The 15,308-nt window shown below is 40.2% G+C and overlaps 1 protein-coding gene across 3 annotated transcripts; it reads right to left on the reverse strand.

The window, feature by feature from the left end:
* Window positions 1-562: 562 nt before the first annotated feature.
* On the reverse strand, window positions 563-14,297 carry LOC115060973 (copine-3-like). 3 transcript variants are annotated; one of them, XM_029529164.1, is made up of 17 exons: window positions 14,078-14,297; window positions 12,318-12,467; window positions 11,786-11,965; window positions 11,431-11,505; window positions 11,264-11,335; window positions 11,078-11,158; window positions 8,587-8,676; window positions 7,247-7,345; window positions 6,958-7,044; window positions 5,210-5,269; window positions 4,975-5,108; window positions 4,832-4,886; window positions 4,671-4,722; window positions 3,875-4,008; window positions 2,789-3,025; window positions 2,418-2,530; window positions 563-1,882 (listed from the first exon to the last, which is right to left on the reverse strand). In XM_029529164.1, the coding sequence occupies exons 2-16, from the start codon at window positions 12,447-12,449 to the stop codon at window positions 2,420-2,422; spliced, it is 1,599 nt and encodes a 532-aa protein (XP_029385024.1). In that variant the 5' UTR covers window positions 12,450-12,467; window positions 14,078-14,297; the 3' UTR covers window positions 563-1,882; window positions 2,418-2,419. The 3 variants fall into 3 exon arrangements, with proteins under 3 accessions (XP_029385024.1, XP_029385023.1, XP_029385022.1); XM_029529163.1 differs by lacking the exon at window positions 2,418-2,530 and having other exon boundaries at window positions 14,052-14,291; XM_029529162.1 differs by lacking the exon at window positions 2,418-2,530 and having other exon boundaries at window positions 14,078-14,290.
* Window positions 14,298-15,308: the final 1,011 nt, after the last annotated feature.

Here is a 15,308-nt window from a genome sequence, read left to right on the forward strand (position 1 = left end):
CCATCAGGGCTGTTCCATCCTGAGTGCTGTCTCTTCTCATTACAGCAGATAAGCAACAAAGTTATAGTAAAACACACACAGCTTACCACATAAATCTTCTCAACCATAAACAAATGAGCTACAAACAAAAATACATCACATCATATAATCTATTCACCTTATACCTGGTCTCACCCAGTGACATATCTAATGACATCACCAAAGGTATAAATACAGGAAGTGATCAGCTGCTTCCTCCCTTTCCCCCCGGAACATGTGGGTATAGTCAGAAAAAAAAGAAAATTAACTTTTAGATAACAACAAATGAGCATCTTTAAACTTAAACTCTTTAAACAATAAATGTCTGTTTTAACCAAAATTATTGTTGTATGTTAGCTGTAACCAATCATAATGCAAAACACAAACAAACCCAGGATAGTAAATGTGTGCATGCTATAGAGAAATGTTGAAACGCTGAGCAAAACAAACAAGCGTGGTCAAATAAGGAAAGCTATGGAAATGAATGAAAGGTGTATTCTCATTCTTCGTCTTGGTGACAAATAACATTTGAGCTCAGTTTGTGTGTAGTAAAGAACTTTATTTGGAAGCTATTTGGCACGAACGCACATGAAGCAGGCATGAGACATCATATGTTTTAGCGACAAGGTATTAAACAAAATATGACAACAACATAGTATCTCCTATATACTGGAAGGTATATATATTCTGTTGTCAGTTTATTCTGAACACATTTTTGAACCTATTGTCTTCATGAACATTTCAAACACCAGTCTGCCATGTTTGGAGGTGGCAGACTGTGGTGCTGTGTAACTGCATCATGCTATTTTAACAAGTGTATCTAATAAATTGACACGTAAGTGTCTTTGTAATATGAGACCAGTTTCCCAAAGAGAGGAAAGCTTGACTTGGTCAAATTAAAATATGAAACCAAATATATGTATTGTGGGTAATGAGAATGGCACAATAAAACCACATCTACTATGAATATTTCCAAGTTATCACACAATTTCTGATCAATACTCTGATGTATTAATAAGCATGTGCTTAAAACCCATACAGAGTTTGACACTTGAATGAGAAAACTATCCAGTCACTAGATCTTTGCAGTATACTGTGTTGTCATAGGTGAGTGCAAAGGGGATGATGTGCCACATCAGACATTTAAGTGATATACAATTAATTTGTCTACATGAATTACAAAGCTGTTCAGCAGAAGAACTGCGATCTGTCTTTCTACAGCTATTCCACAGGGAGCCCCCAGACTATGCTGAGCATCTTAAGCATTACTGATCCCTGACTAAAAGCCCTCTTTCTTATCTCAGTGCAAATAAAATTGCATTAAAAGTAGCAGCAGAGCATTTAATAACTCATTGTGGAGGATCTGCATTTACTATTACTTTATTTGAAGTATGTACAGACATAGTCAAGATTCTACAGTCTGTGTTGTTTACCTTGCAAGGTCCTTTCCAATTAAGTTTTATGGAGTACACCTCATGCTAATTAACTTGGATGAAATGATGGAATGATAGTTTTGTGTGCTTAAGCTCTGTGCTACAATGCACTGGATACATGTATAAACAGTGTGGAGTATTGATGAAGGCTCCACGGCGAAAGGCCAGGCCTGTTTTCTCTACGGTGCAAGTTGGTATTTCAGGAAAGAAGTGAAAGGAAAGCTGGGGGCAGGGTGTAATTATGAGATGCAAGTCCTGTCACGCAGGGGTGACAGTGGTCCATTTCCAGGTTCCTCCTTGTGGTTTTAGTCCTCTCAGAGATTTGGGGCAGAATTGGATATGGGTGGAACCAGTTTCATGACGTTAAAAAAATCCCCCAGCTGACCAGGAACCTCTGCCAAAACACTCTTAGCCAGCGCTTCCTTGGGACCCTGAAGAGTCATGCAGAAGAATAAGGTTTTTCATTAGGGTCTCATTTTTGCTTACAAACCAGTCACACACTAATTATTAAGAAGCAGTCTGAGGCTACATCCACACAGATTGCTGGATCCATGTCCAGATAAGCACTTCAATTCCAGATCAAAAATCATGCACACTGTTTACATAGTGTAAACAGGAAGCGGATTGTCTATCCTGCAGATTAGCTGAATACAATGAATGAACAGTAAAGACAGTTAATAATACAACAGCTACTGACCAAGACAATATGGTCAATATCAATTTAAGGCTCATTAGTGTGGATGTAGTGATGAATTAAAAATTGCAAATGATATGATTTACAGTTTAGTGATATACAGAGGATCTTTCCTTTTTATGAAAATAAGCAGGTTTTTATTAAAACACAGATGAAAAAAGCAACTCAGAGTCACTACATGTGGTGAATAATACAGGAATGCAGTGCATCTCAGATAGGGCAAACAAAAACGAAGAACGTGGTAGGTTTTATGACTGAAATATTTGGGGTACCCCTATGAAGGATTGGGCTCTTGGGGAGGCTTCAGTTTGAATAAACTGAAGAAGGAGGACACTTGCTGAGGTAACTCGGCCAATACACTTTGGGCAAGAGCCTGGCTGGGTGCCTGAAAAGAGATAAATAAACAAGGCACACAAATAACCCAAAAGACCTAGACTGAGGGATGGGCATCTCTGAATTTTGACATAAGGGTATGTTTCTGTCATTCTGAAAGTAGTTCAATGGAAACTGCTGAAAGAAAAGCAAACTGTAATAACAAGCATGCATGCAGTTTCTATAGCAATAAGTTGTCTGAGAAAAATCAGCTGCAATTACACCCAACACAACCAACCAAGACATGAGTTGTAAAAAAAATGTTATTTACGTTTTGGAACTGTCTAAATGGCACAAACTGGACAATGTCTCGCATGGCGGCCTCGCCAGTCTGAGAGCGGAGACGTCCATCATCTCCATCGAGAAATTCCATGGCAGTGAAGTCAGCCCCACCTACTCCGATAATAATGATTGACATAGGCAGACGAGAGGCCTTGACGATAGCATTGCGGGTGTCATCCATATCTGTTATCACTCCGTCAGTGATGATGAGGAGGACAAAGTATTGCTTCAGGAAGAACACAGACAGAACAAAAGATCTATGTAAACTGATCCTCAATCATTTTACAATTCTAAATCTTTAAGATGCTGAATACCACCAGCAGCTTAGTGAATTTATTTATTACTTTCAAGAAGATAATTACACCTGAAATGAAAGGATTCACATAGTTCTGGCACAGAACAACGATGATGAAACTACTATCAAATCAAACTGCTTCACTATAAAGATTAGGAAATTAGGAAATTACTATTAACAGGCCATTCATCTATCCTGCCCAGGGTGGCACATCCAAATGTTTACTGCAAGTGTACATAGTATCTAAAATACTAGGTAGCAGCAAAGGGATAACAATGGAATTAGCTTGAAATAACAATCAAATGAGACATAGACATGAGTCTCCTATTGACCTTATTCAATCACAAAGTGGAGAATATTTATCTTTAAATTTAGCATTCAATAGTGAACAGAGAACATTATGATGTCACAATGATGTTGACCTTATCCTATCAATTTTATTGTGTCACAATAAGTGTATGAATTTCTGAGTAATGACCAGAACCTTTGACCACTGACCACAAAAATTTGATCAGTTGCTCCTTCAGGCCAGATGAGTCTATGTGCCAATATTGAAGCTCTCTTAAGGTATGAAGACTGACAGATTTTGTGTCCCGCTCCCTGACTGTCTCCAGCGTGGGGGAGACATAATTAAAAATTCTGTATTTGTCTCATAGCAGATCAAAGTCAACCAAGACATTTACATGTTGAATGGAAAATAAATTGAGATTTAGCACAAACCCAAAGCACTCCACTGTAGGTCCATGAGAGCTTACAGTCCCATTTCAGACTAATACTCACTGATGCAGATGTCTGTTGGAGGGCTTGTTGGGCAAAGCAGGCCACGTGGTTGATGATGGGAGAAAAGTTAGTGGGACCATAGAGTTTCACCTGAGGTAAACAAACCCTGTAGGCCTCCACCACTCCTTCTATACCTAATCAGACACACACACACACGCACATACCCCCAGTAAGGTTAAGACTTTTTTTAGGATTAGCATACTGCAAAATAGGTATTGCTATTAACCCGATTGCAGTTACAATCACCTGCTTCCCACTGCATATCTAAATGAAACTATGAAACAATGAAATATACCGTGATTTCCAGACTATGGAGCACACCTGAATATAAGCCGCACCCGCTTAATTTAAAAAGCAAAACAGTTTTCTACATATATAGGCTGCACTTGTTAATAAGACGCAGGTGTCGGAAATATGGGAGGAAATGATATATGGCAGGAATTATGTTACACAGAAAATTTCACCTTTTCGCCAGATCAATCGACTTTAACTTGAAAGCCGCATCATATGTGTTGCTTCGTGGGTTTTCCATGATAAGGGTGTGTGCATGAAGCACAAAATAAATGACTGATCTGAAGAATTTAGTGTGGGTGCATTTAATTTAAAAATTTAATTGGTCCACTGTGACCTGTCCAGTGATTTCATTGGTCTGATGGGACGCTAAATATATTGGCGGCATGAAGCTCATTGTAAAAATCCATAAATTAGCCACATAGTTGTTTAAGCCGCAGGGTTCAAAGCGTGTGAAAAAAGTAGCGGCTTATAATCTGGAAATTACGGTACTGACTCAACACACCTGCGCAAAATGGATTGGAGGGGTTGAAATTGAGAGGAAACTCGTGGGAAACCTGAAAAACATTATCATCAGATATTATTTCCTGTGCAAAACCACCATTTACAAACCGCTGCGTAAGTCTTGTATGTATTTGTGGTCTCATCTGTATTTGCACATTTTACCTGCCATGTGGGTGGAATCTGGGCTCCAAAGCCAAAAGCAGGAAACATCTTGTCACTACACAGAAAAGACAATTGTCACATTTGCCCGTGTCATCAAGACATCGCAACTTTAAGTTTTGAATTGAGTAGACTGTGTTGTGTACCTATCATAGTCCTGGATGACATTGCCCACAGACCAGATAGCAGAGAGATACTCATTAACGCCCTGAGGACTAATGTAATGCAGAGACTGAGGAGACCTGGGATCGCCATTGGAACCTGTGAAGTCGACAGCCACCTGCCAAAAGATGTGCAGTAAAATAAAAAAGCAGATGCACATCTCATTACTGTTATCATTCAAAAGACCCATAGGAAAAACTGGCATTAATGGGAACTCACAGTGAAGTTAATCTGACAGCCTCCCATTATATAATCCAGAAATGAGTACTCCTTCACCACCTATAAAAGATTAAGCATTAGTCAACATTCTTTCATTCACCTTCTACTGAATATCTGTTTCCGGATTGCATGGGATGCTGGAGCACATCCCCGCTCACATTGGGCAAGGGCGGGGTACACTCTGGACAGGTTGCCATTCATCGTGGGCCCAACACACAGAGACGAACAACCACTCACACTCAGACCTACGGACAATTTAGAGTAACCAATTAACCTAGACACGTTTTTGGAGTGTGGGAAGAAACCAGAGGAGAAAAGGAGGAGGGGGAGAATATTGCACTTCACACAAAAAGACAATAGGCCTGGGAATCGAACCCACAAGCTTCTCGCTTTGAGGCAACAGCACTAACCATGCTGCCGCATTAGACAAAATGCATCAGTTCATGCTACAAATGAAGGTTAGCTGTATGATAGTCACACAGGAGAACACCTTCAACATAAGAAAAGGACTTGAAGTTTGAACATGTTGTCTTTTGTAGCTTCCAGTTTGTAATTTCCTATTTGCAATCTTGGTTTCTTTAACCCAGAAGAAACTATATTAGGAGGAGAAGATAGAGCTGAGACGAGTAAGCGGTGGATTCGACCTGCTCTAGACTGAGACCATGAGCTCATTAGGAAAATGTACATGGCTTTCAATACAAGCTGACTTCTGTTTACAACCAGTAGAGTCTACCCCTGATGGTCATTAGATAGAATGAAGGTTTAAGGTTCTTCGGCCCTGGGTTCACTGTTCAGCCACAGAACCTGCATCCACTTTTATATGCATTTGAGGTGACATGCTTTTAAATCTGCTTAGAAAATAACTATCATTGTGTATGACAGTAGTCCTTTCCTTGGAACTGAAAAAATATTGCTAGGGATCTTTTCTCAATTTTCCAGAAAACCATAAAGACACAGCCAGACCTGTTTCTCTTGAATTCGTGCAGTTGTGTGGGCTCTATAATAATTTTTTTGCGGAGACCGGCCATCTCTCTCTCTTTCCCTGCTGCAGAGGTGGAGGCATGGCTGGGAAGGTGTTGACAGTATCAGGCAGCACAGCTGAATATCATTTCTAAGCCATATTACTTATACTTGTCGGGTTCATTCCCTGGTTGCCAGACTGTTGTTATACCTTATGTGGACTCTCGACTCTGTGTGTGCGCCTCTTGACTGTGCTGCAAGCTGCTTGAGCTGCAACTCTCTGATCCTACTGGCCCATCTCCTTAGTTTATTCTTTATTTATTTTGCATTGGTTTATCTTGTACTGGAGATTATGTTTTTTTCCACCTTGTGAGCGACTTTATGTTCTGGTGCACATTTTTTAATTCTATTTAATTCTATTTTCATAATTTAGCTGGTCTCCCTTTGTTCTGTCTTACCCACCTCGGCATAAGAGTCAAAGTGTAAAGTCAAAACCTTAATAGCAGAGGGCTGTTATTTGTATCCACTGGAAAACTGACTTTAATGATTAACCTTCTGCTTCTATGGTCAGTTCTAGTGGATGGCGGAGAAGCCTCCATCAGTCTCACATTGGAACAGAGGGATATTTAAGGCTTTTCCTTTGAAACACCTCTGTCATACATTAACAAGTCACTCAAACGTTCATTATATCTGCTCTGTCTTTTGATAATATCTGTGTTGTCTGGGTCTTTGTGTGGCTCTCTGAAAATGTATTATATAATAGAAGTGCAGAAAGCAAATAACTGTACCTGGCACAGCTTGACTACCACAACACCAGAGTTCTTGTAGCCTTTCTTCTTCTGTTTCTTCTTGCTATTGATGCATTCAAACTCTACCTGAGAGAAAACAAAGCAGCAGGGGTCTCGATCTTTATTACATCCCTAACACTTAGATACAAGCTGGTGGTAGGACTGTGCTTTAACTAAGACAATATAAAACAATATCATGAATTCAACAATAAATAAAATGAGCTGATCCAAACTGCAAAGCTTTTGATATGACAAGTATTTACGCAAATGAACCTACAAACAATCATACCGGAGAACACTGTGATGCTTCTATGAGGTGTGTCATTGTGGTCTCAAAGTTTCCAATAAGGTCATGTGACCCATCATTGTCATAGTCATAACACTCGACCTGGAAACAGATAACAACAATCATCCAATGTAATGTCAACTGGTTAGCAAGATAAATGTCAGAAGATTCACACAAAGTCGGTTCACACAAACTACAAAAAATAATCCACATAGTTTTCACTAAAAATATATTTCCATTTGAAGAAATTGTCTCAACAAAACATGCTCATAAAGAAGACAAAAACCAGCAGCTTTGGGAAATTTGTTTGTGCTTGCTGGCACATGGAGAGTGACAAGAGACACTTTCACACAATACAAAGTCAATGGAGAGCTCTTGATTGTTTTCCCCTCTCCAGTGTGGGCGGGGCTCGAATGAGCTGTGTCTCTATGGAGGAAAGACGTGACAATGACGAAAGCAATGATAAAGATAAATGTTGATTGTCTAACAAGGAAAACAATTGTTTTATGTTTCATTATTGGGTTAATGTCTTATTTTTGCATGTGTATTTATAATTGCTCTGTAACTAGACAAAAATGTTTTATGCGATTACTCAAGTAATCTATGGAATTTTCAGTAGAATACTCAATTACTAAAATATTCAATAGCTGCAGCCCTTAACCTGAACCCTTTAAACAATCAACAAAACCAAATACCAACAGAGACAGGAGAGGAAAATTCAGTAGTTTCAGTGAACTGACCATTTACGTTTCTTAAACTGAAGCTGTAGAGACAGACAACATGCAAAAGTGAGATTTCAAACATAACTATGTAATACTGTTGTACGAGACTGATGATGCCAGTAGCATGATTTGAAAGCGAGTATGTGATTCCAAACAAACGTGTTCTACAAGATCATCAAGTTGATGCTCTCATCAAGAGAATTTGAAGGGCTGGACACTGTGCTGAGGAGGTGTCTGGTATCAGTCCCCATCTACTCCATCCACACACTTCAACCATTAAGTGAAGGTGAGATGAAAAGAGAAAAACACTTGACGCTCTGGATAACTCACTTGTCCTGTAAGGTTGGAAACTGCATCCTTCCTGACATGTTTGCTTCAGAGGTTAAAAAGAATACAGAGGATCAAGCTGGGAGTAAATATACTAAAAACAGATCTTTTCAGATGTGTGAGAAGGAGATCCAACATAGGTTTAATTTGAACTCTGTATTCATTCATCATTAGTAAAAGCTGACAGGGTTGTATTGTATCATAAACATAAAAAGAAGAAATCAGAAATCAGAGCAGGTGCAAGTGGAAGGTGGTCCAGCTGTTAAAGTAGCTGATGTTATGGCATCAGCTTACCTTGATTGGTTTGTCCATATCTCCTCCACAGAGAGACTGAAGGGGGATGCGAAAGGGTCTCCACGTTGGATTCAAGTTGTTCTTCACCACCTGATGACAAAATATATGAAGATTACACAAAGCCAGCTTACTCTTTCTAGAGTAATTAATATGGAAATGTCCAACAGAAATCACATAAGGTTGTATATTTCCCTGTAGGCTCACATGACAATATGCCCATAAGGAATCTGCCACATCATCTCTGCCAGTGCCCAACAGCTAATTTTGCTGTTGCTATCAACTCTTGTTTTGAGCTTCTGGTACCCCAAGGTATGAGCATGGCCCCTGCTACAGTGGTCAATAGGTGTCTGCTCCAAGACTTGCCATGCCATGTTTGACTGATCTGGATAGGGCCCGTGCAGAAGGGCAACTTCAAGTATGTGTTCCGCAAAACCAAGCATTATTTTGAGTGACCCTAGTACCATCTCCAAAGTGAAGGCCAAGTTCCATAGAAGGCCATTTCCTCACCCTGTCAGCTCTTAGATTATATAGGCTGTCTTCTGCAGATTTGCAGTCGAGGTTTGCAGGATGATATGGCCGGTAGCTCTCTGCTCAGACAATCTGGAACAGACTGTATCCTGCCAATCCCCAATCACATAGGACTGCCAGGAGGCCTGCCAAAACTGCCCTTCCCCATCAGACCAGTTTGCACTGGAGTCGGCAACTGAAACCTGAACATGTGGAGGAACGTTATGTTCAGCATTGAGTCCAAATTCTGCTCAGGCCACCGATAGAGTAGCATCTTTTGGTGGAGGCAGTGAGATGCTGTGGGGCGGCATCTCCCTCACTTGAAAAACAAAGCTTGTCGTCTTTGGAGGCAATCTCAATGCAGAGATATCAAGATGAGATTGTGCAACCAGCGGCAATCCCACATCTCCACGGTCTGGGACCGAAGTCTAACCTTCAAGATGACAACGCTCTCCCCCACAGAGCAAGGTTTATCAGAGACTACCTCCAGAATTTGAGAGTGGAGAGGATGGAATGGCCTGCCCACAGTCCTGACCTCAACCCAATTGAACACTTGTGGGATCAGCTTTAGCATGCCAGTAACCAACACAACCAAGCTGGCTGACTTGTGACAAATGCTGGTTGAAGAATGGGATGCCATCCCTCAGCAGCGTGTGACTACACTGGTGACCAACATGAGAAGGAGGTGTCAGGCTGTTGTGGCTGTGTATGGTTCTTCCACACGCAACTGAGACTCTTGTTTGTTGAATGAATAAATCCTTAAATTGTCAGTGTGTATTGTTTCTTCAGCGTGCACCAGCGCTGCAATATAATCATCATGGATGTGCTACTGCCAGTGCAAGTGATGACTGCTATGCACTTAATGCACTTAGCCTCGTTTTCTTTAAAATTTTTAAAATACAACCATGACGCTCACAATCTGAGATCAGTGGGCGGATCCACTCGACTCACTCATGTAGATGGATGTGACATCCCAACGGTGCATGCACATGCACAGTCAAATGAAAGAATTACACAGCTCCCAACAATCTAATACCTGTTTGCAAGAACCATCAATCCAAAAGTGATGGAACTGGTTCCAAAAAAGAACTGGATCCAGGTCCCAATCCTAGTCATGACTACACATTTCTTCTGCTGTGAAGGGGCAATCAAACAGTGATTTTATCTTTAATAATTGAATTAGCGCCTAGCAATTTTGGTTTTCACTCACACCTCTCATACCACACAAGATCCCTGATGGTTTTACCTGTGTTATATGTTATATGTATTATATGTAGAACACGAGGGACTGAGCTTACAATTATCCATTGAAAAGTCATAATGTTGGAGTTAGTGCCACAGTGTACCTGCTATAACCTGCTCATCAAACTATAGATCTACTTAACTCAGCTGTTTGCATTTTATTCAAGTTTAATAGTCTACATAACTTTGGGTGTGGTGGCTTGGAGTAGCAGGTGGGTGAGTGTGAGTGCCACAAGCAGGCATGCTCCAAAATCTTGGCTCCATACACGCCACACCCCTTCATCTGACAGTCAGGGGCAGAGTCGCATGCAGCCAGGATGGCATCAGTGGAGCAGCTCACTCTGTACTCTAAAACTACTCTTGAGAAAGTTGTGGATGACATTACCAAGGCTACATTGATCTTTATTTACAGTTTATAAATTTGACACACATGCCCTTTAAATTCACAATATTCTGTACAGAAGGGTGCAGAAGAAATAAGTCCCATACTCCTGGTTAAGGTCTCTCAGAGATGAGAAATAGGCGCAACCCAAATACTCAGCTCTGCTGCTCATTCCACAAATGCATAGCCCTTACAAATGTCGCTCCTTTGAAAACAGAAATAAACAGGGTTTTCAACAGTTTAAGATTTATTGCCAAGAAGCCTTTTTACAACAAAGAAATAATTTACCAAGCACAAATATACTTACTTTTGTGCTAAGTTTATAAATACTGAGGCATTGTAATTGTGCAGGCATTTTACCTCTGTCCTATGAGCCAGCTGCCATGCAGTTCCTGTTGCCTTGTAAAATTCCAAGTACGGGTCTGATTTCCCAAAGAAATCCTGCAAACAAATGAAGGAATGAAACACACCAATCAATAAAATATACCTGAATGTTGAAAAAAAATTATTGACAGCATTTAATAGTTTAAAAATAATGACTTGTACCTTGTTATCTAATTTCCTCGCTTGCACCTCAAAATTCACCACCCTGTTATCATTGATTTCTTCGGCACTGATCTACAGCAGAACATAAGATAGGTGAATAAACATCAGAGCAACTAATTACAGCCAATAAAGGGACAATTGTCTTACTAAGTTTCTTTGCCACTCACTGTGATGGTCCCCTTTCCTGCAGGAGACTTGTTCTTCAAGACGAGTGGTCGGGTCAGTTTTTTACTTGACACAACCTGTGGCAGATGCAGTAGAATAAGTGAGATCACCCATGAGTGCAAGAGAACAGCCTCTGGACCACGAGGCGGATTACATCTGATCAATACCTACTGTGTCTACACAGCAGATATTTATCAGATGTTAATGCACCTCTCTGACATGGTGAAACAATGGTATCTTCATTATGCCTGAACTCAGCTGCCAATAGCAGACTTTAAATTGAGGACACATAAAATTTAACAAATATGTTCAGTGGAAATTTCAAAAGTGACCAATTGAAACCTTCAGAGTCTTTACCTGGCCCAAAGTACACTCCAGTTCCCCCAGGAAGTCATCATCACTCAGGTCAATGGTCTTGTTGTCAATGTCATAAATCCCAAACTTGAGTTTCTGCACTATTTCAAAGTAGTAGTCGATGACAAACTTTTTTGCAAACTTTGGGTGGAGGCAGTTCTGGACTTTCTCTGTGCGTGCCACCTATTGGGAAACATTGGATTGCTTTATGTGTGGGTGTGAATAGTATTCCTGTTAACTTTACAATGGTACACATGTCATAATGAAACAGGAAATGATGCCATTACTGCTTACACAGATTCTCCAGCTAAAGGCTAATGATTTAAACTGCTCTGAGATTTTCCTTTGCTCCACTATCATAGATGTAACACCAAAGAAAATTGATGTTTTTTAAATATACCACACAATATGTTTCTCAGAGTTGGGTTAGGGTTTGGCTGCTGATATTCAGACTAGATTTAAGCAGGTTTATATCAGTTCATTTATATTAGCTTTTCTAATATTACACAGATCCAGATCCAACCTCCCTACTGACCTCAAACCACTGAGTATCAGAGCTGTTCATTAAGAGGACACACAGCGGATCCGACTTGGAGCCGATGTCTCTGTCCAAGAGATTGTCACAGGACACCGTCAGCTCCACCTTGGTTACACACTGGGCAGCCATGTCCTTGAATGAAGCAAGCTGGAGAGACAACACAAAAAGGAAGACTTCACTTCTGTGTACATTAGGGAGTGGTTAGCTGAGAGCTGTTTCACCCTCAAGGTATAAATATCTTGAGACAGCAGACAACAAAAGCACGATGTTGGTTTTAAACTTGGTTCTTCTTTTCACCTTCAATAATCTATCCTCTATTGTTTTAACCTGCAACTTCAATCTTATTCTGAAGCACTTTCAGCTCCAGCTCATCAGTGTGGACTGTGTTAATTATGTATTGCCTAATCCATCCATAACAGTGGTATTATTACGCTTTAGGACATTATTTGTAGCCTGGAAATTAAAAGGTTATAGTTAACAGAGAGAGCACAGACTGCTCCATGATATTAGAGTCATTTCTTATTTTCCTGAAGCCAACATTATATGGAATCAAAACAGTCTCATAATGAATGAGCTCTCTTTTCACGAATGCACATACTTTGTTTCGTAGTTGTATTTCGGACTTCACAAATGTAATTTTGAGGCACACTTGTAATATAATTTCAAGGAGCATACGAATTAATGAATGTGCATTTACGAAATTTGTATGTTGAATTTTGAGATCTCATAACGTCGCAGGTTAACCAACGTCGCCATTGGCTGATAAAGCTATCAATCAAATGTTGAACGATTCATCAGCCAATCAGGTATGTTTCCTTTAAACCAATCAAATGGCTTCTTACATTTCTCACTTAGACCGTTGGCGACCGCCGTCGTTACGAAAACAATAAACAACACGTTTTGCAAAGGCGACATGCAACATACGGTCATAAAGTTGATGTTCATTCAAACGTTGCCAAGCAGGACGCTTCAACTAATTCTACGATATTGCATGATTTACAGCGAGTGGATAGTCAGATAAATGTTACTGACAGTCAGAGGTTGATTAAGTCTCTCAATGCGATTGGCTGATGAATCTGTCAATCAGAAATATACATTTGATTGACTGCTTTATCAGCTAATGGCGACATTGGTTGACTTAGGACGTCAGGTCAGTCTCAAAATCCAACGTACAGATTTCATAAATGCACATTCAGCAATCCATATGATTTGTAAATTTATATAACAAATGTGCCTCAAAATTACATTTGTGAAGCAGAGCGCGTACATTACTGAATTTAAATTTCAGGTTTGCATACAAATTACATTTGTTAACCAGGGCGTGTGTATTTGCAAAACAGATTGTTTGCATTCGTGAAGAGCCCCGCGATAGTTAATTCATTATGAGACTGTTCTGACTCCATAATATTAGACCAAACCACTGTCGTATCCGCCGCTAGGCGTTAAACTGACATGTAGCGGTTCGCGGCAGTGTGGCTCAAACAGGGGCTCAAAGTGTTTCCTATGGGTAAGGGTATGGGTAAAGGCCTGGACACACCCTCGCCGGGGCTCTTTCACAGAAATCCAATAAGTACTGATGATGTCCAATCTGGGTGCAGTGGCGGGGGCTAACGTTAACAGCAAGCTAACAGGCTAAAAACCTGAATACTAATAAACTGACAACAAGCCGCTTTAGCTAGCACGTTAAGTCAAGACGGGGTAAAAAAGATCTACTGTCGGTAGAAGACTCACGGGGAGAAAATATGTTGTTAACTCACGACCAATACTAGGTGTTGCTCCGTCACTCCAGCCCTAATTGTCTTCCGCTGAGCTCTGCCTTCAACACGGCTAAAGTCCGCCGACCGACTCCAGGCTCAAAGCTGCACAGTCCGCCCACAGAAACAGACCTTCGTTGAAAGACCTCGCCCCTTTCACTGTATTATCTGTGCGTGCTGCGATGTGTCTGTTGCAGCCGATGGTCGTTAATGATGTCATGGCACTATGAATACCCCTAATTATACCTATATTGATGATATTAGTAAATACAGGATACACTCATGTTAAATCAAAGTGACTCCAACAGAAAGTGTGTTAAAGTAAAGCTGACCAAGCGAGGTCAATGCTGAAGAGCTTGTAATCTGTATTCTATCGACTGACCATCAGGGGGAGAATCAACATAAACTGTTTTTCATTTGAATTGTACAGCCTTTATGACACATTTAAGGGGGGGATGGCTCTAAAAGATGTGTCTTGGTGGGTTTACATCACAAAAACCTGGCGGTAGAAGTGGGCTGAATAGACTTTTTTTTGCCACTGGAGAATGAGATCATGAACTCACAGCCACCAGGGAGTAACAAAAAAAAAAAAACAAAAAACAAAAAAACCCTAACATGTTACACTCCATTACTTTTAGCTAAAGTTAAGTCTTCTGATGTCTCTTTTTTTGTAATCAGTGTATAGCTAGTATTCGCAATTTAACAGACTGTCTGATCATGCTTTGAATTTTACACATTCATTTAGGTTCTACTGCTTGTGGGTCACGGGGGGTGCTGGAGTCAATCCCAACTCACACAAGGCGTAGGAGGAGTACACCCTGGACAGGTCATCAGTCCATCACAGGGCCAACATACTGAGACAAACAACCACTCACACTCAGACCTACAGATATTCATTTCTGAATGAAAAACAGACAAAAGACCAAATAACAAAACAAACAATGCAATATTAAATTTTATTTTATGATGTCATTAGCGTGACTGTTTATATTTTATCTTCTACCCAAAAGAGATTGGGATGAAAGTTTCAGCTAAAATATATTTTGAGTATGAATTTAGCAGATTTTTCATATTTGACTGTCATGCTAAATCAGGAAATTTTCAATAAAAACATATGTACAAATTAAAGTTTGTACTACGTGCTACGTGCACTACATGCATTGCATGCTTTGGACTGTTAAAGTAGAGCCCTTCTTGCCTTTTCAGGAGTACCTGCTTTGATGTCTCATTCCAC

The sequence above is a fragment of the Echeneis naucrates genome, chromosome 20 (assembly GCF_900963305.1).
Source record: "Echeneis naucrates chromosome 20, fEcheNa1.1, whole genome shotgun sequence".
Taxonomy (NCBI): Eukaryota; Metazoa; Chordata; class Actinopteri; order Carangiformes; family Echeneidae; genus Echeneis; species Echeneis naucrates.

Coding starts and splice junctions, on each gene's coding strand:
- LOC115060973 (XM_029529163.1), bottom strand. CDS start 12,449: ATGGCTGCCCAGTGTGTAACCAAGGTGGAGCTGACGGTGTCCTGTGAC. Junction 11,966..12,317: donor CTGATACTCAGTGGTTTGAG/GTCAGTAGGGAG, acceptor GTTTCCCAATAG/GTGGCACGCACAGAGAAAGT. Junction 7,346..8,586: donor ATATGGACAAACCAATCAAG/GTAAGCTGATGC, acceptor ATCTGTTTCCAG/GTCGAGTGTTATGACTATGA.